Genomic DNA, 27913 nt, shown 5'->3' with positions numbered 1-27913 from the left:
TCTCAACACCAAGCACAACCTCCACAAGAAGACGATCGCTGATGATTCAATCTGTCCGCGACACGATGCCCCAGTGGAGGATGCTACTCACTTGTTCGTTTGCTGCCCGACTGCGGTTCAGGTGTGGGCTGCCGCACCACATTCGCTTGCTTCAATATGAGACATGGCTTCGCCGTTGGACTCGACTCTGACATTTGGCCTACTATTGCTTTCTCTATTCTTTGGAAAATTTGTGACTCTAGGAATGCTCGTGTTTTCTGCAATGAAGATCACACTACTAGGACTACAATTCTGAATGTTATAAATGATTTCTCTCTCTGACGTTTAGACTCGCTCGTGAAAAGGTGGTTGTCATGTCTTCATGCAAGTACCTTTCCCCGCACGCTAGAGCACTCTTGTAACCTCCGCTTTGACGCTTTGAGTAATGTGTTTAGGTGGATGCTCTCTCCCCAGTGATTGTGCAAAAAATAAAGTCATTGCTAGGCGAGGACATGAAATGAGAATTCCATTTTGTGCAAGAAAGTCCATAGAAGTGTTGGTGCGGTGCGTGGCTGTGGATCGGGGGCTAGGGTTGGTGCGGTTGTGTCCAATGGGCTCCTCCCTCTAGGTGCAGGCAAGCAATGGGACGCGTGAGGAAAGGCTCACCCGGCCGAAAATGACCCGCTACTGACCGAACCAATGCAAGCGTGAGACGAGCCCACTTGTCATTGGGCAGTAAAATGACTGCGAGGTGAAAAATGATTTAACTGCAAGTGAAGATCCAACGGCGCAACTGAGTTGGAGGAGCAAATCGGACGGCCAACGAGGCCCCAATCAGGGGAGCTCCGTGGAGGCAAGTTAGCTAGCATCCTTATTGGTTTAAATTAGTCTTGTTTGCTTTGCTTAGTTTTTTGCATGTTCTATGCTTTGTGTACTCTGCTTCTTTTTAAGGGCTCTTGGACTGCAATTCTGAATGTTATAAATGATTTCTCTCTCTGACGTTTAGATTCGCTCATGAAAGGTGGTTGTCATGTCTTCGTGCAAATACCTCTCCCCGCACGCTAGAGCACTCTTGTAACCTCATGCTTTGGCGCTTTGAGTAATGTATTTAGGTGGGGATGCTCTCTCCCCATTGATTGTTCAAAAAAATAAAAAGTCATTGGTAGGCGAGGACATGAAATGAGAATTCCATTTTGTGTAAGAAAGTCCATAATCTTCATGCCAACATGGCTGGCCGATGAATTATTTTCATTCGGTACAGTGGATACACATTTATGTTGTTGACTTTGTATTTTGCTAATGCGTAAAACCAACTATGATGATGTGTTATATCCCCCCCCCCCTCTTTGATTCCATCTGTTGAAGACAATGTGGCATTGCATTATTTGTGGGTACATGTTCACAAAATCGTACATATATGTAATCATATATGTTTTGGTGACATATTTATCTTGGCACTATTGTCTACTCCCTCTGTTTCTAAATATAGATCTTTCTAGATATTTAATGCGGACTACATAAGGATGTATATAAACATATTTTAGAGTGCGAATTTTGCTGCGTATGTAGTTTTTATTGAAATCTATAACAAGACAAATATTTAGGAACGGGGGAAGTATATGTATATATATCTCGGAGGGACATGTTCACAAATCATACATACATGTAATCATATATGTTTTGGTGACATATTTATGTTGCCACTATTGTCTATATTATATATCTCGGAGGGGCATAGCTTGCCTGCTATCTTGATGCTATCCCATGCGTATTCCCGCACGGTATCTTTTCCGGCTAAAATTAGACACCCAAGCACGATTCATCCAAAGCACAATGTTAGGGCGTTCATTGCCCCCTGCGGGTATTTGGTGGCGCCCGTTTTAGATAATCAAGGTGGCGACTTGCTTCCAACTTTCGGGGGAGTCTGTGGCCCGACCTCCGTTGATCAGACCAAACCAACTTTATCGCCACCTTTTGATCTCCTTTGATTCGCAGTAATTTTATAGGAATATACTATATGATTTCCATAGAATCTTTTCCAGCCCTTTCGCCCGTAAGAAGAATGGGTTCCGGTTAGTGGTAACCGTTCCATTACTCAAAACTGTGCTGACGAGTTTTCATCATCGCAAGAAACAAAAACCCATCGTTGGGTGCTCCCTTTCGGATCTCGTAAGTTTCGGAGCGTACAAAGAGGAAACGGTCCCGCCCGGGGCACGCACCAGCGAAAAGGTCAATCGGCCTCCCCCCCTCGCCCGCCACGTGCCGCGCACCCGGCGCCGAACCCACGTGCGCCACGCCCCCTCCGCGTCACGGCCCTCCCACTCGCCAGGCCCGCGAAAGCCACCCGCCCACCGCCCCGGCCCAACACCGCTTCGCGCCACCGGGCCCGCCCACTCCCTTCCCACAGGCACAAACGGCTAAGAAAGGAGCCGACGACGCATTCCCGAACGGCCCCCGCCCCCCGCCCATATTTACGGCGGGGGGGACGGGCGGCGGACCAAGTGAGCGTGAGCGTGAGCGGAGCGCGACTCAGCAGGACAGAAACAGTTTCGGCGGCGGCGGCTGGCGGGCGATGAGGAAGGCGGCGGTGGCGGCGGTCGCGGCGGCGGCGGCGGTGGGGGTGGCGCTGCTGGCGCGGCGCCAGATGCGGGAGGCCAAGCGGTGGGGCCGCGCCGACGCGGTGCTGCGGGGCCTCGAGGAGCGCTCCGCCGCGCCGCCGGCCCGGCTGCGCCAGGTGGCCGACGCCATGGCCGTCGAGATGCACGCCGGGCTCGCCTCCGAGGGCGGCAGCAAGCTCGGGATGATCATCAGCTACGTCGACTCCCTCCCCTCGGGGTAACGCGCGCTCCTTCTCCTCTCTGCTTTACTTGGATTGGGACGTCCGCCGGGGCAGAGGCTTGGGAGATTCCCTTGCCCTTGCCCCGCCTAGTTCGTTCGTCTGGAGCCAGTGTGCCTCGAGCGAGCGTCATCAGGTCCAATGGATCTGCCCTTGTTTTTTCCTCCGTCTGTTCCTGCGAGAGAAAAAATAAGGAACAAGAGAAGCAGTCACGCTATGGATTTTTGTCGCTGTCTGGTGCCTGGGTTGCTCCGCGGTTGCGGGATTGCTGTCGCGGCCCCCTCTAACGTGTTGTGCTAGAAATGGGCTGCGGGGTAAGGTTCCTGATTCCGTGAAATGGGCAAGATTCTGTCTGTAGATTTGACCGTTTTAAGGTTGTGGCCGTACTACTGTTGTGATGATGATTTGTCTAGAACTTCTGTACCAACTGGGCATGTATGTGCATCTAAAAAAAAACCACGGGCATGCTTGTGTAACTGGGGAAAACATGCTACTCTTTTCTGCGTTGCTAATAGATTGAGGCAAAACTTTGTCGCTGGGCTTTCAAAAATGAGGGAAATTTGTTTGCTTTATCACTTGCCAATTAATTCTTGCAACTTCGCTCGTGTAGGCTTTGGTTGGATGGATGTGCCAACCTTATTGAGTCACTGATCATATGGTTACTGCAAGATGTAGACCACTGTTCTTTACTTGAAACCGAACAGGACTAAGGTTGTTAGTCGTTCTGGACTGCCTTGCAACTTGAAGTGAAATGTTTCTGAAAGTCTATTGGTCTTATGGTGTATAAGGTCAAGCATATTTTTAGTCGTCTGCTGTGGTGGTTACATGTAATCCTGTAGTTCTTATGGTGAATTGCAGCACATACATTTGATGGTCTTTCTGTATTTTTCTGTTAAACACTACACAAAGGGTATCTTATATACTCACAAGTGCCATATACTGTGTTTAAACTAATATGTGGAGCTGCAGCCTCCAGCGAATCATTGAACCATTTCACGCAGTTGCACTTTGCATTTATATATCTAATATGTCAAGGGCCACATTGGCAGGCAAGAGAAGGGGCTATTTTATGCACTTGACCTTGGAGGGACAAATTTTCGCGTTTTACGTGTTCAATTAGGAGGCAAGGAAGGGCGAGTTGTGAAGCAAGAATGTGATGAGATCTCAATCCCGGCACACTTAATGACTGGGACCTCGCAAGTAAAACTGTTCCATAGTCAGTTTTGCACCCTTTCTGATCAATGGATAACTATGTCACATGTCATGTTTTTTTTTCAGGAACTATTTGATTTTATTGCCGCTGCTTTGGCAAAATTTGTTGCCTCAGAGGGTGAAGACTTTCATCTTCTTGAGGGAAGGCAAAGAGAGCTTGGTTTTACTTTCTCTTTTCCAGTAAAGCAGTCTTCAATTGCATCCGGAACTCTTATCAAGTGGACTAAGGGTTTTTCTATTGATGAAACGGTTAGTTCTTGTTATGGTGTCAACTCATACACATCACACAGATTAATATTATACTCTTAACAATGGCTGACAAGACTTGACCTTTCACGGAAAACATATGCTGTTTACTCAAAATTATGCCTGTATCACCTATGGTTGTTGGAACTTACAAATTTATCTGGAACATAATAGTTACTGCATTGCTGTGAAGTCAGGTAGGCGCAGATGTGGTGGCTGAATTAAGCAGTGCTCTAGACCGTCAGGGGCTTGATATGAAAGTGACAGCACTGGTTAGTTTCTTTGCTGTGAAAGTGACATGATAATTTTTGTTATGTTATGTATCCTGTGTCCAAACTCCAACTTATCTTTTCCATAACCTGACATGTACCCACATGATCTTATGTAGGTAAATGATACTATAGGAACATTGGCTGGGGGCAGATATGATGACAATGATGTCGTTGCTGCTGTTATTCTGGGTACAGGTACCAATGCAGCATACGTGGAACGTGCCAATGCAATTCCTAAATGGCATGGCCTCCTTCCCAAGTCAGGAGATATGGTGAGTGTTATTGTGCTTCACAAGGCAAAAACTATACAGATGTTCAAAAAATGTATGGTGATGCCAAAAGAAAATACTCCCTCCATCCCGAAAAGCTTGTCTATCTAGACAAACCTAAGACAAGCTTTCGGGACGGAGGTAATCGATGATAGTGAAAAGCTGGAGAAGAAACAACATGTCGTCTGTAATTATCAAAATTCATGTTGCTTGTACATGCTGTCAGGACTGTCATGAGTTTTGTGATTTGTCACAGGTAATAAATATGGAATGGGGGAACTTCAGATCGTCCCATCTTCCTTTGACTGAATTTGATCAAGCATTAGATGCAGAAAGCCTGAATCCTGGTGAACAGGTCTCATACTAAAGAGATACATCTTGTTGTTTTCTTTCATTGCTGGCTATAACTAAATTTCTTTTTGCAGATTTATGAAAAGCTGATCTCTGGTATGTATTTGGGGGAAATTGTAAGAAGAGTCTTGTTAAAGATGACTGAAGAAGCTTCTCTTTTTGGTGATGATATACCACCAAAACTAAAGATCCCATTTATTCTTAGGTAAGCATAGTCTCAACTCGATTTTGCCAGCATACTTCAACAGATCTGGCCTGTTTCCTAATAAAGTACGGAACACAGATAAGCAAAATGCTACAGTGTTTGTCTTCCCATGCTGAATTAAGGTAGGAAGATAGATGAACTAAAACTGTAACCATGAAGACCCGCAAAAAAAAAAAACAGTAACCGTGAAGACTGTATATGGTCTAGGGTTAGAATTCTTGCATTGATCCGCTAATAAGCTCCCAGTAGAAATGCATTGGCAACATACTTGACATAGTAAAAAAGTTGCCAAGCATAACTTCATACCTGATTATTAGATTTACAGCAGTCCAGTCTTTAAAGAAGTCAGATAAACTCTGTCTGCCACCCACACCATTTTCCTGTGGGATATGTTTAGTTATATACCCAGAGAGTGAGAGCTTGAGATGATGTATCCAGGACGCCACATATGTCAATGATGCACCATGACACGTCACCTGATCTCAGAACAGTTGGAGCCAAACTGAAAGATGTCCTAGGGGTAATCTCCTTACCGTTTGTCCCCATTTTAGCGCTTGTCTCAAATATTTCCTTCATGGTAACACTTAATTGAACACATCCAAATCCTTGATTTATTTTGCAGATCCAGGGCACCTCACTTAAAACGAGACGGCTAGTTGTGGACGTATGCGACATCGTTGCAAAGCGTGGGGCGCGCCTTGCTGCTGCAGGGATACACGGGGTCCTCAAAAAGCTTGGACGGGACATCCCCGGCAGCGACAAGCACAGGACGGTTATTGCCATGGACGGTGGGCTCTACGAGCACTACACAATCTTCAGCGAAACCCTGGAGAACACCCTGCGCGAGATGCTAGGGGAGGAAGTATCCTCCTCCGTTGTCATCAAGCTCGCGAACGACGGGTCAGGTATCGGGGCCGCTCTCCTCGCTGCAGCTCATTCTCAGTACCTCGAGGCCGAGGTCTGAGGAGCCATAGCCTGGATATAGATATATGTTGGGTTGTTCCTCAGGAGCAGCGATGCCTGAGTCACGCCAGGGTCCTGTCTGTGTGTGTAGCTGGAGCATCCATGGAGAGCTGTGTCTCTTAGTAATTGGTAGCTCTGTAACTGTATAAATGCAGGAAGACGATTCTGTCCTCCAGCCAAAAATTTCGGCTCTCCAGAAATTTCAAACCAGTGAGACGCATTTTGTGACCTCAAGTGGATTGTTGCAACATCTCAACTGAATGGGAGTTATGGTAATATGAAGAAGTGGCATTACAAATATTAAGTTATTAGCTCCCTCATTTTTTTTGCAGGGACCTCCGTCGTGTCTCAAATTGGTTGTCTTAGATTTGCCTAGATATAGATATACTTAACACAAAACATGTCTAGATATATCCGTATCTAGACAAATCTAAGACAACTAATTCGGGGTGGAACGAGTATACACAAAATTTATTTCCTTTTACACACTTCTGTTGAGATAAATAGCGGGAGCAGCCAACCTCTTCTATTGTAAGAAGTGAAGTGCCCCTCTTGGAACAAAGGAAAAATGTAAGAAAAAAAGATAGTAAGATGTTAAAATATATATAAAATAATCTGAAAGTATTTAGAATATTTTATATTAATTTAAATATCAACAGGCCTAAAAGGCTAAGAGGTGGGAAGCAACTTGGCCCACAAGGCCCAAGTAGGAAGTGGCGCCCCCTTTGCCATATGGCGGGGCCGAATTGGACTTGGGAGGAGTCCAACTCCTCCCCCTTGGCCGGCGCCAAGGAGGGACTTTCCCTTCTTGGTGGCTGCCATCTCCTTCTCCTCCAACCTATATATACTAGAGAATTTCTCCCTATTGATACACAAGTTTTGGAGCCTCCTCTAGTTGATCTAGTTCTAATTCTTGTTGGTCCTAGTTGACTAATTAGAGCTAACCCTAGCCCCATGTGGTTCTAATCTCTTCCCTCTAATTTTTCGGCGACGTTTAGCCCTGAACGGTGAAGCGCTGTCGGATCATGAAGATTGTACGCTTGCAACCAAGTAGAGAGGTCGTGCTTTTGGTATTCCGTTCGAGGATGTTCGCTGGATCGTCAACGATGTTCGAGGGACTCCAAGTATGATCTACACCGACTCAGCTACTTCCGCTGCACTTTCGGAGTCGGTAACAATCGTTGATCCAGACCCTATATGCATCTTCATATTGTTCCTGGGTGATCGTAGGATGAAACTTTTGTTTTTCTACTACGTTTCCAACACTAGGGGTTGTTGTGGTTGCCATGGCAACTTGAGAAACCAAAGGATGGAGGGAGGGGAAAGGAGCCGATGGGGAGGTGGGCGTTGGAAGAGGGGTTAGGGGAGGTTTTTTGGTGTGGCGACTCTCTCGCGGGGGACTCACACTAGTTCGTGGGGTGCAGCAGATGTTCATTGGTCATGCGGGCTAGAGGGGTTTACGCCTAAACGTGTGGGCTGTCAGGTGATCGCCTGGACGTGCGGGTGTTGGAGTCTTTGCCTGAACAACTGGCGTGCGGGCTGGCTTGGTGAAACACCAGACTGGTCGTGCAACACGACCCCTTGTAACCCGCACGTGTAGCAGTTATCGGCGTCCAAAGAAAAATGCCAGGCTTCAAATAATCGACAAATCTCTCTCTCTCTCCAACCGGTGTCCAGCTTTAATTTTTACTGGTGTCTACACCCAGACTGCGTACTATACATAACGTAAGTTAGATTTCTACCCGGTGTCCAGTGACACCGGCTGGACCAACATAGGTCCGCCCCTGGCCAAAAAGTCGGTGGTGTCGTCGACGTGGTCACAGATGTTGTACCCATGGAAGCGAAGATTGAAGTACGTCTTCCATGCATAAAAATTCGTCAATATATAGGTAATTGTGGTTAGGTTGATACCATGTAGAGAATTGATAAAATGCAATTCAGATGTATTCACGGGTATCGAGTGTCAATATATAGATGTAAAGGAAAATTATCACATCCACACACACTAGAGATTAGATGGACGAAGATTACAGCACACAATCAACACGTGCATGGACATGCGCTCAACAGGTGTTCTCAAGTAGTCAAGTCTCACTAAGCCGCGACCCAACCTGTAGTTAGACGGTTAGAGGGACTGTGGTATCTCAGCTTACCAGGGTTCAAGTCTTGATGCTTGTATTATTCCTGGATTTATTTCGGGATTTTTGACAATGTGCTTTCAGTGGGAGGAGACGTTTCCGTCGATGATGAGGCGTCTACGATGACTTCGTAAATTTTAAGATGACATACCGACTCAATCTCTCGGAGATGCTTATAAAGGTAGGGTGTGCGTGTGCTCATTTATAGAGGTGAGTGTATGCGCTGATGTATAAATGCTTGCGTCTGTATCAATGTTAAAAAAAAGTCTCGCCGAGCCGAAAAGGACTGTTGGGGTCCAAAATGGACTTTTCTGTTGGACTTCGACACCCTCGTGCAGTCTGTGCGAAAATTCATTACCACACATTTATGAACTTCTGTGACACCGAAATGATTTGGACATTTGCATGTTCAGCCACATGTTACCAGATCAGTTTGGCCGGCCGGCCAAGTCAATATTTCCATGCTGTCAAAATTTCGGAACGGACTAGCGTTGGAATTCCGAGGCAGTCCTCCATGTATTTATTTCTCAAAATTATTTATTCCAACAATGTATAATTTATACTTTTTTCAGACCAATAAACTGATCGTTCACAGGCTTCTACATTTAGTTCACTTAGCTACAAATTTTATTCATGAAAGTCACCTTACCACAAAAACATAAATACAAATAAATTTTAAAGAATTGTTTTTCTTTCCTTCTAAATATATACTCTTATCGATATCAGATTGAGAGATATACAAGCAAGCCAAACTATACTTCCAATTATCAGCCTACTTAATTTGAATTAGCCCATAACTTGCAGCTTAGAAGCAATTATGAAGCGGCTTGTGGAGTTGTGGTGGTCGATATCTCGTTCTATCTTGTGCTAGCCGCGTAGCTCTCGCCGGCTACTTTGTATCTATAGTACACAGACTTCCCTTAAATTTCTGTAGAAAGCTATTTCCAAGACTCAACCCGTGACCTCATGATCACAAAGCAACAACTTTACTGTTGCTCCAAGGCTCCCCTTCCTGTGTTATAACTAAGAGAAAGAGTTTTTTTTTTAGAAAAATACCAACATATATAAAAGATCCGAATTAGGTGAAAATTGAGAAAGGAACTGATTTTGTTTCCAGAAAACTTGTGGTCAAAATAAACCAGGGAAACAGTGTGGAGGATATATACGTCCCTATTGGCAGATGGAAAATTTGTTGACGCATACGCTTGTTTCCAGAAAATGTGGAAAAAATCATAGAGAAACAAAAGTCCACCGTGTGTGCTGGTGGTGCCACGTCGCACTCCCAACTCTGGTGGTGCCGCATCAGCAAAGCGGTTGTGCATCCGTCATCGTGTTCGGACGTCAGACGGACCGCACCACCTACGGTGAGGCAGCGAGGATACGCCTCACGCCGTATCTATGCATCATTTGGGCAGACGCAATGAATTTATGGCGAAAGGTGTATGACCGCTATCGTCGGGTGGCCTCCTCTCGGGAGCGGCGGAGCGAAAGGTGGAAGGCCATCTCCTCCTCAGAGAGCCGTGTGGAACGAGCTCCGAGTCAATGGATCTGGAGGTATAGGACTCAGATCCGCTGTCTGCCATGCCGGAGGAGGTGGGAGGTCGCCGGATGGGAGCTTGTGGGCGGAGGGGACTGGACTGGAGGAGAGTGGAGTGGAATGCGGTTAGGGTTTTGACCTGAGTGTGGATAGGGTCCCACTTATGTGGGGTATCATATGGGCCAGCCTGGGCGGGATCCAACGTGGTGGACGTGACCGGATGCGTCCGAGCATCCAAATATCCACCCCATATATGAGCTGGATATGAGAAATGCCGGTCAGTTTAGGCATTCGGGATTAAAATGGGGCGCTCGGTTGGGTGGCAATTTTCGTCCGGGTACACCAGACAGCTGTCCGGGCGTTTGGGGCGGGTATCGGCGGTTCGGTTGTAGATGCTCTTATTGGCAGATGGAAATTTTGTTGACGCGTGCGCTTGTTTCCAGAAAATGTGGAAAAAACGGTTTGAAAAAAAAAGAAAATGTGGAAAAAATAAATGGACTCATGGAGAAAGAAAAGTCCACCGCGCGTGTGCTGGTGGTGCCCTGCGCGCCGCACTCCCAACTCTATATAATGCTCCGAGATCTCTAATGCTCCCTGCAGCAAAAGGCCATTTCCATCAAAAGCAGTTCAGTTCAATCCCACTTCCCGTTGCATACACCACATCATCTCCTTCTCCAAAGATGGCCGGACGCATGGCGCTTGCGGTGGTCCTGCTGACCGCGGCGGCTGCCGCGGCGGCGGCGCAGTCGGCGTCGAACGTGCGCGCCACCTACAACTACTACAGCCCGGAGAAGATCAACTGGGACCTCAACGCTGCCAGCGCCTACTGCGCCACCTGGGACGCCGGCATGTCGTACGCCTGGCGCTCCAAGTACGGCTGGACGGCCTTCTGCGGCCCCGCCGGGCCGACCGGCCAGGCGTCCTGCGGCAAGTGCCTCCTGGTAATCAAGGACAATCTTTTCTCAGGCGTCTGCCTTTCTTCCTCTTGTTTTGTGTGGGCTTGCTGCTAGAACGTTTCCCCTGTGATGTGACCCTGTGCGTGTAGGTGACGAACACGGCGACCGGCGCGCAGATCACGGCGAGGATCGTCGACCAGTGTAGCAACGGCGGGCTGGACCTGGACTTCGACACGGTGTTCAGCAAGATCGACACCGACGGGCAGGGCGTGGCCCAGGGCCACCTCACCGTCAGCTACCAGTTCGTTGACTGCGGCGACAACTAAGTGATTAATTAACTGGTGCTCAGGCGCTATGGAAAATAAGAAGCTGCAAATAAAAGTACTACTAATGTGCTACTTGCATTGATGCACTTCGTAATAAATAAAGTGGAATGAATTGGACGTGATTGTTGAAGTATTCTTACCGAGGAACTATGCAAAGTCAATGAGACCGGCCAAATTTCCTTCATCATCGGTCCGTCCGCGGACACGGATATAAAGGCGGCCATTGCCCGTATACATTTCAATAATCATTTAACTAATCGGATGAAATTCGTGCAAACACGACGGATTTTATACAAACCGGACGGAAACATTTATATTTTAGATATATTTTACTAAAAAGGTAAAATCATGTGCACGCACGATCGCGTGAAGCTCCACTCCCACGAGACGAATACACTACACTAGTTTACGATCGGCCGTGACGGATCCCTTTTTCTTCCCCATGTATGGCAGCCCGCTCATCGGACTGCCAGAAGCCCCGGAGGTACATTCTTCCCCCGCATCTTCCTTGTGCCCGGCTGCGCTGCTCATCGGAGTGGCAAAGAGGGTGCTTCAACCGAAGTGGGAGGGGGGGGTGCTTCAGCCCGAGGGTAAGGGTGCCTACTCTGCTTCCATGAAGCCGAGGCGAGGGTCAGCGTTGGTCTGTGCTGAACCGGGCAAGTCGTCGATTGTGCATGCCGGCGGTGGCCTTCCAGGGACCCGTGTTCTACTTTTACTCGATATTGATGGCGGACGCAGACGCGGGGGCCACCGACTCGTCGATTTCCGCGTCTTTCTCCATCGGTCGGGCGCAGTTCCACATATGTTGACGGGGGATGGCACGACGTTTGGCCTTGTCCATGGCAGCCACGATGCACCGTTCCGTTGTGCTCTCATGCGTGCCTACCTGGAGCAACTCGCCACTCCTCTGTGAGCTGGAGCGGCTAGTTCCTGAACCATGCACCGCCTTGGAGTGGCAATTTGCTCCGTCGGGCTAGGCGATGGAGGTGGAGCAGCGGGTTACCTGGCTCGTATCCGGCGGGCTCGACGGGCCACCTAGCCGGCTTTTATGCCGGAGAACTGCTCTTGCTGCTCGTCGGATGCCATCCAAAGGATGGAGAAAATGGTGGAAGGAGGAGATGGAGAGCGGCGGAGTGGCGCGATTCTTGCCCGGCGTCTGGCCTCCTTTAAATAGTCGGCTGATGGGAGGAGTTTGCCCAGCGTTCTAGTTGACACCGCCCCGCTCGTGAACGGACGTGTGGCCGGAGTAGGTTCCTCGAAACATGTGCAGATTTAATGGAAATGTTTGAATGCGGCCAGGAAGCGTGTTCAGCCAGGCGTGCAGCGGGCAGTGACCTCGGCCGGCGTGCCGCTTCAATGGCGGAGGCTGTGAGAGGTCGCGTCCGCTCTGGACCGACTTCAATGTGGAGCGGCCGCTCCATAGCAGCATGAATGCGAGCAGCTGGCGCCAGGCGGGAATGCGCGCGGTTGAGGAGGATGGTTTGTGGTGGGCCATTGTGGTCAGAAGTGGGCGTGGTTGTTGCTGTCCGAACGCCCACAAAGCCCCCCATGTTTGTCTCCAGTTTTGCAGAAGAAAGTGTGTCCGGACCATCCTGCAGACCGACGCAGGACCGCCTTGCATGACACAACACGTCCCGACCGCGTGATCCAACGTATACGAGGATCAGTGTTGGAGATGCCCTTACTATTCCCAAGTATGCCTAGGAGGTCTAATGAGTAAAATATGCTAATGGCCCTGCACACTCACGCTAATACTGCGCTGAGACAACCCGTTGCACGAATCTTGAAAAAGGTGGATGGACAGTATAAGGGGTGTGGCCACACCGGGGAGTAGCCATGCCTTTCAGTTAGGAAAAGCAACGCATCGCCGGGAACGGGCTTCCCCGCCCTCCCTGCACCTTCGCCGCACAGCGAGCCTAAAGTCAGAAGCGCACGAGCATTTCCTCCCGGCACCGGGCGTCCCACCCCCACATTGAAGATCAAATCGAGTCTGCTCCCTGCGGATAAATGAGTGCGAGGGTGGAGGGGGCTGCTAGAAAAAATGGCATAGTTGGCCCTTGTCGTAGTTCGTGATTCGGTGCGATGCGCTGACGTGGACACAAACTCCGCATCGAGATTCATGCAAAAATATGGACGGCAAGCAATTTTTAGCCTTCTTTTTTTTGATTTAAAAGGAAGCTTTATTCATTTGAAATAACCAGTACATCGTTTGTGAGGATCATTACAATTTCATTTGGAGGTTCCTCAAACCAGTCGGAAGTCGAAGAAAATCTAGCTAATCTAGCAAGTTCATGAGCTACTTTATTTGCCTCTCTATTACAATGTTCGAATCTAGTCGTGACAAAATCACAGGCGTAGTGGTAACAATCCTCGAAGACTGCTGCCGCCGCCCCGTTGATTGTCCTCCTTCCTGCATGGTCTCAACCACCTCCATGTTGTCTGAGTTGATGATTAGGCGGCTACACCCCGCCCTTTGCGCCATTGTTAGGCCAAACTTGAGAGCTAAAGCTTCAGCCATCAAAACATCCGCACAATAGTAATAGTGAAATATTCACAGATACCCGCACGAATCTCAAAGCGACGACCCCCGTTCCCCCTATGTCCCGTCTCCACTCCTTCTGGAAACCGCGACGCCGACGCGCACAGCCGCAAGGGTTTCAAATCCACCCCCCTTCCCGACCGTTGGCCACCACCCTCCTCCCCCCCTCCCTCCGGGCAATCAATCCAATCTGATGCAGAAGAGCCAGGGACCCAAGTCGACGGCGCGGCGGCGCCCCCTGCGCGTCCTCTCCGGCAACAGGACGCCCCACCCGGCGCCGCCCGGATCCCTCCGCCGCAAGCCCCCCACCGCTGCGGCCGCTCCCCCCTCCGCCGCCGCCGCCGCCGCGGCCGAGCCGGCGCTCGACCGCCTCCTCCTCGCCAGCTCCGCCCTCGCCGGCCTCGTCTCCCAGGTCGACCCCTCCCTCCGCCCTTCGCTCGAAACCCTCGTAGCCCCTTTTTCCCCGTCTCGTTCGGTAGGTAGGTTAGGTTAGCGATGTGAAGCGCCGTGTGATTCGTTCCAGCTTGGGCGGTGGTGCCATGGATCGATCCGATCCGATCCGATGCTCGTCTGGATGGGGTTGGGTGGGCTCCGCTGCTCGGGGCATCCTGCTAGGATCTCGTGTTCCTGGATGATACTGTACTGTACTGGCCAACCTCCGTGGCGATTTGGGGGCAGCGAATTCTTTCCTGGTGATGTCTGCAGTCACGACATGTGGTTGCGTACTGGTGTCTGTATAACTGAAGAATGGTGGATGTGCAAATCTGCATCCTGACCGGAAATCTTTTATGTTGTGCCTCGTAGTGTCCTTTCTATGTCTCTGAATTGTTGTCATCACTCGTCTGGACTGATATTGGATGGAAGAAGAGATTGTATATATTTATGTTTGTCAACTGAAACTTTAGTCACTTGTTTTATGTGGAATTGATTAGTAGTACCTTACTGTATGTGGATTGAATCTTAGTCTCTTGCTTGTTCTTGGAATGGATTAGTAATGCTGATTCCTCTGCCGGTCAAGCTGTAGATAGATCTTTACTGTTACAGCTGAGCTTGCCAATTTGCTGGTTCTTATAATGTCCTCCTGTTTTTGCCCCTCAATCAGATTGACAAATTGGTCTCCAGCGCCCTCCAATGCCATACTATATCCACGAGAGGGGAACAAGAGATAGAATCCTTCAGTTGCTTCTTGTCAGACACTAATTCTTCTTTGAAGGTGGGCACTGTCATAGAATCTTTCATTCTTTCTGAAGCAAAAAGGACATGAGCATGAGCCCTTTATGCTTTCTGCTCTCATCATCACTCATTTTGTTCTTATGCAGCAATGGGCCTCCAGACTTAAGCAAGCGCTTGAAGCTTCCCCAGCCAAAAGTGAAAATGCCTCAAAGCACACCATGGAAACCTGTTCAAAATGTGTTGCGAAAGGGAATGACAAGTTGTTTCCCAGCAACAGCAACTTACCTCCAGCAGGCCCGGCAGTATCGCCTTCACAAGACTTGGTCTGCAGCAGCAGCAACAACTTACCAGAGACTGACCTGATTGTCTCGCCTTCACCTCTTGTTTCATGGCGTACTGGGGCATGTATGGTCGACAGTGGGAAGCAGTTATTTCTCTTGACACCATTGCCAAAATCAAAAGCACGCTCATCCATGTGCCCAAGATCATCAAAAGCACAGTTGAGGACAACTGCCAGCATGGATGAGCTGAATTTTCCCGATTTACCTGTTTGGAAACTAACCATTTCTGATGACAATAGTCCTGATCTGGAGCAAAGCGTGAAAGGAAAGGAAGCAAGGGCTGGTGTTGCGACACCTTATCCTAGCAAAGCAAAGAAAAGCTCATCAGAAGACAATCTATTTTCGCCTTTTAGCTTCTCAATTCAGAAGAGCAGGAGAGCACCACTGCCTACTCCATGCCTGAAGACAGCATTGCGAGGTAAGCAACATGTGTTCTCACCGATATCGGAGGGCTCAAGTAAGGATGACATTCTCAGTGCTGGACCGACTGAGAGTGACAAACCACCATCTGGATCCTCTGATGAAATGCTGTCTGATGAGAAGGATCTGGCATCAAGGTATCCAGACCTGTATGGGTTTAATCAGCCTACCGGAGACAGACGCCGAAAGAAAGAAGCCGATGTGGCTCTTGACTGGTTCTTGTCGCCCCTCAAGACCTGCGTGCTAATGGATCCAAGTCCAACAGATGATAAGCCTGTTCCCGTTCCAGCAAAGGATAACAAATCCTTGATAGAAAGTCCTTGGGAAGGCTGGGAAAGCAACAATAACCTGGAGGGAAGACGGAAACTTTCAGATTGCAATCCTATCCAAACTCTATCGGTGCATAGCAAGGCCGTGGTTGGTACTCCCCGAAAAGGCCTGGAAAGCAATAACCTGAAGGGAAAGCAGGAGCTTCCAGATGACAAACTCATCCAGACCCCAGCAGTGCATAGCAGGGCCTTGGTTGGCACTCCCTGGAAAGGCCTGGAAAGCACCAACCTGAAGGGAAGGCACGCCGGCGAAACTACTCTCAAGAAGGAGCTCTGGGCAAGATTCGAGGCGGTCTCGACCAACGAGCTGCACCTAGACAGGTCAGTCTTCCAGAAGCAAGATGGGAGGAGATTCATCGACATGCTCGAGGAGGCTGAATGATTCAGAGTAGCAGCAGGAGGGCACTTGTTTCTTTTTGGCGCTGTAGCTGTGGGATTGCAGACTGAAACCCATCCCTATTGTCTATAACGGTCTGTCGGTCTCCATCAATCATGTATGAGTGCCCAGAGCCAAAACTGCGGTGATCAATGGATCAGCAACGGGTTCCAAGTCTCGCGGGCTCGCGCCGCCTTGTGTTCAATAAGATTGGCCGCGTCACAAAAATATGCATTTTGTACTGATTATCTTGTGCATTTTGCAAAACTGTTGTTGTGTAGACATGGGCAGTGTTGAACTGTCGATTCATCGCAGTCACAGGGTGTTTGTTCTATACTAGGAGTACAAGGAGATCGGTGGCTAATAAAACATACTGCTACAAAGGCTTGATGTGCTTTTCTGGGTGATTTATTTACGGGCTTTATGTCGTTCCGAGGTGTGCCACGACACTGCAAGCATGTTTAATACTCGTATATCATACAGTTAATCTTACTAAATGCCCGTCTAGCTCAGTTGGAAGAGCTCTTGCTTTGATATTTTGAGGCAAAACCTGGGAAGAAAACTGATGCTGCAAAGTGGCCGGTACGTACCAAGTCCTAACTTGTTAAACTAACGGTGTATCTAACCGGTGAACGTTCGCTGGGAGGGAGCTCCCGGCGAACGACCTAAAAGCCGTTGGATCGTGATCAAACGCATGACATTTATTTAAGAAGTAAAAACTACACTGCACTGCGTCGCTAGCATTTTTTCCTTCCATACATGACAAGTCCCTCAAATGTTCGCCAGATAAACGGGTCCTAAACTGCTTTCAGGTACTTGCAGTATTCCAGGTGATCAGCTTCACTTCTTTTGGCTAGCCTTAGGAAAGAAGAAGAATGTAACTGGTTCCATGCAAATTTCCCTAGCTCAGTGAAGCAGCAGCAAGCCCGTCTAGCTCAGTTGGTAGAGCGCAAGGCTCTTAACCTTGTGGTCGTGGGTTCGAGCCCCACGGTGGGCGCTTGCCATACTTTTTTTACTTTTTACACCACACAGAACAGATTGCCTAGTGCCCAATTTTTACTTCGAGTTTACTGTAATAACTCGACCCAAAACAGGCCGGGCTCATTGAATGATACTGCTTTCCGCTGTTATTTACAACAACAATGAAGAATTGGCTATCAACAAATTCCATTTCGTGGCCGGCAAAAAATTACAATCCTCCATTCCTTCTCTCTCTCCCTCTCCCCACCTAGTGGCACCAGCTGCCATACATACGGCCACACCCAACTATCGAGTGACAGGAGTCCGTCCATCCATCCCGGTGAACCTCCGTCACCCAGCATCCATCGCCCAGGTAACCGGCTTCGCGGCCCGCCTCCGCGAGCTCGATTTCTTCTCCTTTTTCCGCCTCACGACAGGCTTCTTCGACGGGGGAGCTCTCCTGCTGCTACCTGGTCTGATTTTCCGAGATGGTTCGACCGCGATCGGAGGCGTGTTCCTGCCGGACGCAATCATCTGCTCTAGCAGCTCCCTGTGGTATGCCTGGTGAAATGTTGACGACAAAAGAGGTAAATCATGAGATTAACAGGTGAGCCATGTGCTGTGTCTGCCTGTAGGCCAAAATGTTCGGTAGTTGAGATGTGCAGTAAATGTAAAGTAGTTGTTCATGCAACAAGTGCTCTGTGGCCAAAGATGGAACCGGGGAAGATGTACTACCTGGACAACAAAGTTGCGCCTTTCGCAGTCCAGGAACATCTGGGGCATCCAGCCGACTTTAGCCCTTATTTTGTCCCGGACGGTGCTGAAGCTAATTTGATCCCTGGCGGTGAAACGGTCAACTTCATTGAACCAAAGACATGTGAAGAGGTTCGAGATAGGGACGTGTTCTCTGATGATCACACAGCCTTCTGGGACGTCTGTACACAACGCAAAAGGGAAAAGATTGATGTCTGAGAATGAAACCAAACAGTGCATGAATGATGCATGATTTACACTCTGGTGAGTTCACCGACCACTTGTGATAGGAAGCTTGGCGGGAGAATAATGTGTTAGGCCCTCATTTCTGTAAAAATCTATTTGTTCATCGATTGATGCATTGTCATACTTTCCAGCAGCTTTATTAGCTTCTGCTTCTTCATACACATCAAAACGTCTGTAGTGCCGAGATATCGCAAAACTAGAATTCTTTCTCCACAGAAACCTGATTGGTAGAATAAACAGTCAGGCTCAACAGTACAGGTGACAGGAGCACCAGGGACAAAAGATGCGCAAGATTTTAGTTGGATGTATGCAATTTCGATACTGCAATGAGGATAAATCGGGCCATTCTCTAACCCCCACCGATTTAAATATGGCAGGCCGACGTTTGACACAAGACTAAATATTTCGCAGATTTTTAGTTAAAAAATACTATTTGGCAGATTTTTCTCCTTTAGAACAGACTCACCAAGAAATAACACATAATAAATCAATCTCTTTACATCAAGCATACCTCTCAAGCAGCAAAATAAGGATCTACAACAAGCTTTCTCCTTAAGAACAGACTCACCAAGAAATGACACATAATAAACCAAGCTCTTTACGTCAAGCATACCTCTCAAGCAGTAAATAAGGATCCACAACAAGCTGAAGCTTTGCGTCTATCCAAACTGAAAATCTTACATTTGGAAATAGCCTATGGAGCAGAAGCTTGGGAATCTGCACCAATAAAGTATTTGGTCATTCAACATGCTCATAACAACGTATAGATACAGATAAACTTGTCGTAGGGCATTAATTGCTAGATTTCTTCAATTGAACTACTTAAAATGTTGGAACTAAAACCTCCTAGAAGAATACTCACTTAGACATCTGGACATAAACTTACAATCTCTTGCATGATGACAAGTGAAACGGAGTAAAATGGTACCAAAACTGAAACAGAGTAAGGTTTAAAGTGCCAGGCAAAGGCAAATCAGCAATTCATCAGATTCTGAATTTCTGGTAAACTGGTTAAAAATGAGACAACTGAAGACAGATAGCTCAAGAGCATGTTTTGCACAGTAGCCCCTCAACAAGTTTGCCGTGCATACAAATACTATAACCTTACAGACTTCACTTTCTTTGCTTATGGAGTATATACTATAACCTTACAGACTTTACTTTCTTTGCTTGTGGAGTTAATACTTGATTTAAGTATTTAATTTATCATGAAATGCCTCATACTGTGACTGCATGTTCAACTAGAAAGTAGTAGTTGGCAAAGGTTACTGTTCATAAGAAAGGCACCTTCCCCGTGCGCCTTGGATCTTCATAAGGGAGGTTTCGGACAACCACTAGCCTCCATAAGCCAACTTTATTATCTTTGTACAGTGAGCTGGAATTCTTGACATAAGCCATTGTTTCTTCGTCTACAAACATATAAAAACACGCATTTGCCTTTGACAATTCATTGACATTCCTTGGATGTTGAATCATATCATAGTTCCCTGGACAATGGTATCAAATTGTGAGCAGAAAATTGAGTGCAACAAAAGTTACAACTATTGGTCGACAGTGCTAGTTACCGAAAATGGCGGAAGCTACAACAAGCTCACGGCATTGCTCCATTTCTAGCAGATCATCATCACTGATGTCAAATCCGGTACCTTGGCCAGGTTTCTTTCCTCTAACAAATCTGATAAAACAGCGCAAACAATGTTGATTGATATTCACATTTCAGAGTTCAAAGGCTAATCTTTTGGACAAGCCAGGGACTTAATCTGGAATTCTGGAACAGCAGATGCATGTAACATACCCACAGTGGACAGTCATCGAATTGGTAATGTCAAAAGATTTATTTCTCTGCTCCAGAGATAGATGCCCTCCAAATGCAGAGCCCGGATTTGAGAAATTTGCTGTGACGCTGTCTTCCAAGGCATAATCTAAGTTTTCAAGGACAGGAGATGGCGAAGCTTGTAGAGGCATCAGAGCAAATGCCTGATCTACCGAGACATAGCAAACAGGGCATGCTACAGGGAGGGAGAGAAGAGATCAGACGACAAGGTACATGATTGGGACAAAAGATTTTGCAATGCTAAGTAGAAAAAAAAATGCAAAGAACTAAGCTTACGTCGAGGCCCAGTGCGTTTCTTATCAAACAGGATAGGAGGAACTGCGAAACCTTCACAAGGATGATTTGTGAAGTTTCCAGGTGAAAGATGAAGCCGATTTGGATGCTCGAATTTGTTGTGGTCATTGGACATCATAAGAGGCCTTGTTGTGCTGGGGTATACAGAATTCTGGATGGCATTGGTGACTTCGTAGTTGCTAGCAATGATAATTGAAGAAGTGTTGTCATCTGAAACAAGATCATAGAAAACAAAACAAAATAATGAAGGTCAGTGACCATACCTTGTGACATCATTTATATTCTATTATAAAGCAACATTTGTTTTGAATTATTAACTCTTGGGCAGAATACATGTTGGAATATTCTCTAAGAAAGGCATGACACATTGGCTGCAGGTGCTAGTACTGGTTTTGATCAGCAAAAGATTTTCATATTTGGAGACCAGTTCATTTGCACTCTGTCTCTCTCTACCCTCTCTCATCAACCCTCCAAGATTCCTGTGTTTTCTCTTGTGCATCATCCAAAGGCACCTTTTACGAGATTCCTATGTTTTGCAATCCTCTAGGAATTCTCAATGGGTGGCATCTACTATGTTTTTCCTATTCCTAAGTTTTCAATTCCATGCAATTCAAAAAAGCCTGGAGCTACAAAGCTCAGCTGAGCTAAACCCTGCCCGTTTGAAATGTTTCAGGCATGAGACCACTATCAAGACCATGAGCCAAAATGGATAGAACAGTGGCAAGGGAATTGGACAGCAGCTACCTAGAGCGTGAAACGATAGGGAGGAAGAGCACTAAGGACGTGGGGCGGGTCACACAATCTGCACGGACAACATTCTACGTACTGGAGTATTGTTTAACTTTATAAACGATACGAAATTCCCAAAACCAATCCGAATTTTACAAACGCCAGCTGCGTGACCCGAACAAGCTACAGAACATTTCGCTGCGGGCAGGAGCAGAGAGCGGAAAAATCCAAACCAGAGTCAAAGGGATTACCTTTGACGACGGCGAAGAGGGAGCAGAAGAGCGCGGCGGAGGCGACGGCGAGCAGCAGGAGCAGTCCGGCCCCGCGGCGGCCGACGAGGCGCAGCGCGCGGTGCAGCAGCTGCAGGCGCTCCTTGTCCCCGCCGCCGGCGCCGGCGCCGGCGCGCAGGCCCCAGCCCCGGGCTTTCCTCCCGACGGGGACGGCGGCGCCGGCGCCCGCGCCCGCCGCGGGCAGGGAGCCGCAGCTCCCCGTGCGCAGCCCCAGCGAGGCGGCGCCGCTCATCGCCTCCCCCTCCGCCCCTCCTCCCCCCGCATCCCCACGATGACCAGATCGCGCGGGCGGCCAATCCGCAGAGGCGCTAGATCCGACCGATGACTCAGAGGGAGGCCACTTAACGCGCGAGTGGCGGAGCGATTCGGGTGGGTGGGGATTAGGAGCGCGGCGCCGTAGAGATGGCGGTGGCGGTGGCGGCGAGAGGTCGATGATCTGCAGAATTGGTAGGTGTGCGTCGTCCGCGAGCGAGCATGTGATCCTCCCTTGGAATGGAAGCGCGTGGGCAGACCAGACGAGGACGGTTCCTCCTTCCTTCCCAATCCCACTGCCCCACCCACACCCACAGTGGTGTGCAGGTGTGGTCTCCCTCGTCGTCGTCCCCTACTGCCGACGTGAGGCGGACGGGACGGGGACGGTTGAATTGAAGGCGAAGCGGGCGGCTTGGGTAAAACTCCACCGACGAGGAGGGCCGGATCTGGCACGGTGTCACCACCTGCCGCCGGTTGAGAAAAATATTGTTTGATGATGATGGTGATGATGATGGACTAGCGTTGGCGTGGCGGTGGCGGTGCCATTTGGCGAGGGGAGGTGGCCACATGGGAGTGGCCTAGGAGGAGTACATGGCACTCACTGGGAGCACGTGTGGACGCTTAATGCAAAAGCGAAAGCGTTCGTTTTGGGCAAAAGCAAGCGAGCCAACGAACGAATGAACCATTTTTGCTTGCTCTTTTCTGCATCGTGGCCGGGTGTTTGATGATGATAAAACGGCGCACCCGAAATGAAATGACGTTTTATCGGCCATCGCATCCCACTCCATGGTGACATCCCTACCACAGGATTTTGTTCACTGCATTGCGCGGCACAGAGGAATGCAGTGAGCCCTCCACCCGGGTTCAAACATTCACATAGTTACGCTACACATGGGAATGGTTTGACACAAAGCGTTCTCGTAATTCCCGGATTCATATCACAGGGAGAATATCGGGTGCTCCCACGACTTAGATGGTACGGCGATACGAGCTTCTGGGCCGTTAGATCTGAGATCTGATGATATCTGAGCAGTTTCTGTACTTGTGCGCGATTATCAGACTCTTTGAGGGCTTTTTTACAAAAAAAGCTTTAGACCTCCTGAGAGCTGATAGATCTCAGATCCAGCGGCTCCCAGAAGCTCGTATCACAGTAGCATCCAAGTCGTGGGAGCACCTGATATTCTTCCTTATATCACATCCAAATGGTTTCATGCATTTTTGAAGAGTATAATGATGCATCATCATTAAGCATCAGGGATATGGATAGGTACAAACACACACTGAAACTGCTAGATGGGCCCAAAGAAGACATGTGTCATGCACACAGACATGATGAAATATAATATCACGAAAAAAACTGGAAGTTACACGCGAGGGTCCCTAATGCTAAGATGTCAATGACTGAGAAAAACAGATTGTATGCATGCATCCCATTCATGAAGAAACAATTGTGCTCGTAGACATCTATGTATTGAAGAATTTGCCGATTAAGATGCTAGAACTGTTGGACAAATGGCCAACAAGCAGATTGTCAATCAATATAAACCGAGAACCCCAACATACGTATGGAAAATCCAGATTGGACAGGTGTGGTCAACATTTTGTTGATACCTCCCACCCCCATCTCTACTATCTACACTTTTGCACTGCTCTAGGTGACCCCAGAAACTCAGCTGCTCGCATTGCATTGGTCTTGTTCTCTTGGTTTACCACTCCAGCTAAAGGTATGAGCTTCATATATAACACCCCCCTTGCATTAACTAATGCAAGGCTAGAAGGTTGTTGCACCGGTCGAATTGAAAATAAGCACAAGTTTTCTTATCCATGTTAACACACAGGGCCGGCCCTGGTGTATGGCCAAAGAGGCCATCGCCGGACCCAGGTCTTGAGGGAGCCCACAATCTGGTATGCTATAGCCCAGTAAAAAATGAGAAAAAAGAAGAAGTGAGGAGCAGCGTGATGGGCTTGGCCCATTACTGGCTCATCGCTAGGACGCAAGCGCTAGGGAAAAAGGGTTAAGCGTCGCACGACTGCATCTCGCAGAGTCGCACACATCTATATATCCATCTCCCAAATCAATGATCCATCAATCACTTCCTCGTCTCATCGTCACTCCGGATTCTTGCTGCCGTCTCTTCCATAAGATCGGTCTTATCGGAGCCAAGAGGTTTTGAGTTCAAGACCCGTCTAGCGCAATTAAAATTGCAGCCCACTTTCGGTCCACGTTTAGGTTTGAGGAAGCCGCACGTGAGGGGAGTGTTGACGTATAATGTGCTGCCTAGTCTCTTCCATCAGATCGGTCTTTTGGTTGCATTGGCTAGAGCATGCACTTCTACACTCGGGGCCTTGCCGGTTGCCGTTGGTTCAGCCTGCTGACTGCTGTCGTTGGCCCATCTTGCTCTTGCCATCCATGAGGCTGTGATGGTGTGACTGTGCAAGTTCATCGATCATTGTCCTCTCGGTCTTTCAAAAGTACCTATATAATTATCCATCCCCAATTTTAGTATACAGGGTACATGATTGTTAAGGTGTTGAACTGCTGATGTACTTGAGGAGTACTTTTTTCATAATTTTAGGTCATTAGTCTAACAATGTTTCCTCCCAAACATTTGTCAGGTGCTGCAAAACGGGGAAAAAAAAAGAAACGCCTGAAGAAATTTTTTGAAGCACTGAAGCATTACTATTGTTGTGAACGGAGTCACTAGAATTTGATTCTTATTTGAGGTAATCTTGTTAGTTTCATTTTGCTATCTTTTGTCTTTCTATTATAATATGAAATTTTCCAGCAATTATTGCACTAGTAGAAAACAGGGCTTTGGTCACAGGGCAGTATTCACATTAGTCCCGGTTCAGTCACGAACCGGGACTAATGTGAGCATTCGTCCCGGTTCGTGCGGCTAAGGCATTAGTTCCGGTTCACCTGGGCCCTTTAGTCCCGGTTGGTGCCACGAACCGGGACTAAAGGGTGCGATGCCCATTAGTCCCGGTTGGTGCCACCAACCGATACTAATGGGCTTTGAGGCATTAGTACCGGTTCATGGCACGAACCGGTACTAAAGGTCCCATTTTCAAACTCTACCCCCCCGGACCGCCTTTTCAGTTTTAGAAAAAACAAAAGAAAATGATGGAAATGTCAAAAAAATAAAATAAAATAAGTTTCCCATGTGATATGTGGTCTAGTTGTTGGGAAAATTTACAAATATGAATTTCGACTTTATTTGCAAAATCTCTCTGGAATTTGTAAAATGGGCATAACTTTTGCATACGAACTCGGATGAAAAAGTTTTTTATATGAAAAATCATCTACTCGAAAAGTTACATCCGAATTTAACTGGGGGAACCCCGTTAAACATTTTCAAAATCCTCAAAAACCTAACAGAAAAAAGTTACGGGGCTTTTAAGATCTAGAGTGGAAAAAATCGAAAAAAATTCAAACTTACTAGTGGCGCACCATTTGCTAGGTGCGCCACTAGTAACAGAAAAAAAAATATAGTTTCAATTTTTTTTGGGGAAAAAATGTGGTCAAATCTGGTCAAACTATGGTCAAACAATGGTCAAACTAATTATTCTAGAATATTAGTGTTACTAAATAATTATTTCAGTTATTTTGAATTTTGGTAAAATCTGGTCAAACTGTGGTCAAACAATGGTCAAACTAATTATTCTAGAATATTAGTGTTACTAAATAATTATTTCAGTTATTTTGAATTTTGGTCAAATCTGGTCAAACTGTGGTCAAACTAATTATTCAAGAAATATTAGTGTTACTAAATAATTATTGTTTTTTAAAACAATAGTTTCAAACTCAAACAGTGAAATGTGTCACTTCATGCTCAAGCAAAATTTCTGAGGGTTAATAGGTTTGACATCTTACTATTGTCAGGAAAACAACAAGTGCAGACTTGGAAACGAGGGAGAATAGAACCCGGAAGTTAAGCATGCTCAGGCTGGGGGAGTGGGAGGATGGGTGACCGTTCGGGAAGTTAGATGATTTGGAATGATGAGGGGTGATTAGAGATTAGAGGATAAATTGAGCATTGATGAGGGGTGATTATTAGAGATTAGAGGTTAAAATAATTCAGAAATTTCAAAAAAAAATTCAAAAAAATCATAAAATTTCACGTGGCCGCGGCCTTTAGTCCCGGTTCGTGTAAGAACCGGGACTAAAGGGGAGAGGCATTAGTAACGTCCCTTTAGTCCGGTTCAAAAACCGGGACTAAAGGGCCTTACCAACCGGGTCAAAAGCCCCTTTTTCTACTAGTGTTGTTAGAGTTCTCAAACTGGGGATGTATAGCTGAAATATTACTCTTAATATTTTGCAAATAAAGTTAGACATACACATGTTTATAAAGTATGCAAACACATACATGTATGTATAGTATCAGGGGCCCATATCATTGAGTTCAGCCAAGGGCCCTCCGTAACATAGAGCTGGCACACGCACTCAATTACTCAACTAGAGTGCAATTATACGAACCAACCTGTGGTTGGATGGTTAGAGAGACTGTGGTGTCTTCAGCCCACCAGGGTTCAAGTCCTGGTGCTCGCATTTATTTCTGGATTTATTTCAGGATTTCCGGCGATGCGCATTCAGTGGAAGGAGATGTTCCCGTCGACGACGAGGTGCCTATGGTGATTTCGTAAATTTCAAGATAATATGCCGGTTCAGTCTTTCGGAGGTGCTCATAGGGGTAGGGTGTGCGTGTGTGTGTTCATAAGGGTGAGTGTATGCGCGTGTATATGAGCGCTTGCGTCTGTACTGTGTTAAAAGAAACTAGAGTGCAATTATGCTGCAATTTGTCTTTTTTTTTATGGCTGTGACAACTATACCAATTGAGCTGAGCATGAAGAAAAATTTGGCGACGTCTAGCTAGCTAAAGGTGAGGTGACATTTGGCTGAGGCGAAGTGGCCACATGGGACATGGCCTAGGACAGGAACTGAGGAAGAGTACCTGGAACTCATGGAGCACGTGAGCACGTGTGGCCATTTGGGGTGTGGGAGCCAACGACAAAAGCAAGTGAACCAACAAAACTTATTTGGTTGCTTTTTTGTGCATCCTGGGTGTACTTGTTCCTGAAATGACATTTTATCATCCCGAGGCCTCTTCCAATGCATTAATACTTAGATGAGATACTACGTGCATTAAGAGTATCTACAGTTGGACACAGAGGTAAAATGCACTCATTGGGAGCACGTGTGGACGCTTAATGCAAAAGCGAAAGCGTTCGTTTTGGACGTGGGAGCGAACGGCGGGCGAAAACAAGCGAGCCAACCAACGAACGAACCAACCCTTTTTGCTTGCTCTTTTCTGCTTTTGTGGCACCCGAAATGAAATGACGTCTTATCGGCCATCGCATCCCACTCCGTGGTTATATCTGATGCACCCACGACTTATATAGTACGGTGATACAAGCTTCTGGGCCGTTAGATATGAGATCCAATGATATCTAAGCAGCTTCCGTACTTGTGCACAGTTATTAGACTCTTTGAGGGTTTTTTGCAAAAAGCTTTAGACCTCCTGAGAGTTGTTAGATCTCAGATTCAGCGGGAGCTCATATCACCGTAGCATCCAAGTCATGGGAGCACCTCATGTTATCCCTTGTATCACATCCAAACGGTTTCATGCATTTTTAAAGAGTATAATGATGCATCATCATTAAGCATCATCCGGAATACGGATAGGTACAAACACACGCTGAAATTGCTAGATGGCCCCAAAGAAGACGTATCATGCACACACAATGATATACAAAATCACGAAAAAAACTGAAAGTTACACGCGAGGGTCCCTAATGCTAAGATGTCAATGACGCACAATATTTTACTGACACCTCTCACACCCATGTCTACGTTTTGCACTACTTTAGGTGAGCTCAGCAACTCAGCTGATCACCATTGTTGCATTGGTCTTCTTCTCTTGCTCTATCGATCCAGGGCGAGGTAAGAGCTTCATATATAACACCTATTCCGCATTAGTTATGCAAGGCTACGAGGTTGATGCATTGGTCAAACTAAACATAAGCACATGATTTGGTGGTCCAGGATATCAAATGCAATAAGATTAGTCAAGTAAATTGAACTGAATATGGAGCAACCAACCATAAATTTGTGGATCTGATGTGATCTGAATATCCACCCCAAGCTCG

At 47.3% G+C, this 27913-nt stretch overlaps 4 protein-coding genes and 1 non-coding gene across 6 annotated transcripts; 4 read left to right on the top strand and 1 right to left on the bottom strand.

The window, feature by feature from the left end:
• Positions 1-2387: 2387 nt before the first annotated feature.
• LOC109781800 (hexokinase-2) lies at positions 2388-6637 on the top strand. 2 transcript variants are annotated; one of them, XM_020340402.3, is made up of 9 exons: positions 2388-2814; positions 3865-4015; positions 4094-4276; positions 4471-4545; positions 4662-4817; positions 5071-5169; positions 5240-5370; positions 5809-5890; positions 5993-6637. In XM_020340402.3, exons 1-9 carry the CDS (start codon positions 2552-2554, stop codon positions 6332-6334), a joined length of 1482 nt encoding a protein of 493 aa, XP_020195991.3. In that variant the 5' UTR covers positions 2388-2551; the 3' UTR covers positions 6335-6637. The 2 variants fall into 2 exon arrangements, with proteins under 2 accessions (XP_020195991.3, XP_073356827.1); XM_073500726.1 differs by lacking the exon at positions 5809-5890 and having other exon boundaries at positions 2449-2814.
• Positions 6638-10602: 3965 nt separating this feature from the next.
• On the top strand, positions 10603-11369 carry LOC109781862 (pathogenesis-related protein PR-4). The gene is made up of 2 exons (XM_020340460.4): positions 10603-10949; positions 11054-11369. Exons 1-2 carry the CDS (start codon positions 10689-10691, stop codon positions 11228-11230), a joined length of 438 nt encoding a protein of 145 aa, XP_020196049.1. The 5' UTR covers positions 10603-10688; the 3' UTR covers positions 11231-11369.
• Positions 11370-13865: 2496 nt separating this feature from the next.
• LOC109781809 (uncharacterized) lies at positions 13866-16839 on the top strand. Its single transcript, XM_020340409.4, has 3 exons — positions 13866-14181; positions 14872-14982; positions 15089-16839. Exons 1-3 carry the CDS (start codon positions 13963-13965, stop codon positions 16412-16414), a joined length of 1656 nt encoding a protein of 551 aa, XP_020195998.1. The 5' UTR covers positions 13866-13962; the 3' UTR covers positions 16415-16839.
• A 493-nt stretch (positions 16840-17332) lies between these two features.
• TRNAK-CUU (transfer RNA lysine (anticodon CUU)) lies at positions 17333-17405 on the top strand. Its single transcript has one exon. It is a non-coding gene; the product is annotated as a tRNA-Lys (tRNA).
• A 56-nt stretch (positions 17406-17461) lies between these two features.
• Positions 17462-22115, bottom strand: LOC109781820 (probable hexosyltransferase MUCI70). Its single transcript, XM_020340418.4, has 9 exons — positions 21476-22115; positions 20478-20705; positions 20163-20376; positions 19933-20042; positions 19655-19854; positions 18981-19084; positions 18400-18587; positions 18104-18303; positions 17462-17929 (listed from the first exon to the last, which is right to left on the bottom strand). Exons 1-9 carry the CDS (start codon positions 21744-21746, stop codon positions 17720-17722), a joined length of 1725 nt encoding a protein of 574 aa, XP_020196007.1. The 5' UTR covers positions 21747-22115; the 3' UTR covers positions 17462-17719.
• Between the last annotated feature and the right edge of the window lie 5798 nt (positions 22116-27913).

The sequence above is a fragment of the Aegilops tauschii genome, chromosome 1 (assembly GCF_002575655.3).
Source record: "Aegilops tauschii subsp. strangulata cultivar AL8/78 chromosome 1, Aet v6.0, whole genome shotgun sequence".
NCBI classification, from domain to species: Eukaryota; Viridiplantae; Streptophyta; class Magnoliopsida; order Poales; family Poaceae; genus Aegilops; species Aegilops tauschii.
The sequence above is the reverse complement of the archived record's forward strand: the minus strand, read 5'-3'. Positions and strand labels throughout refer to the sequence as shown.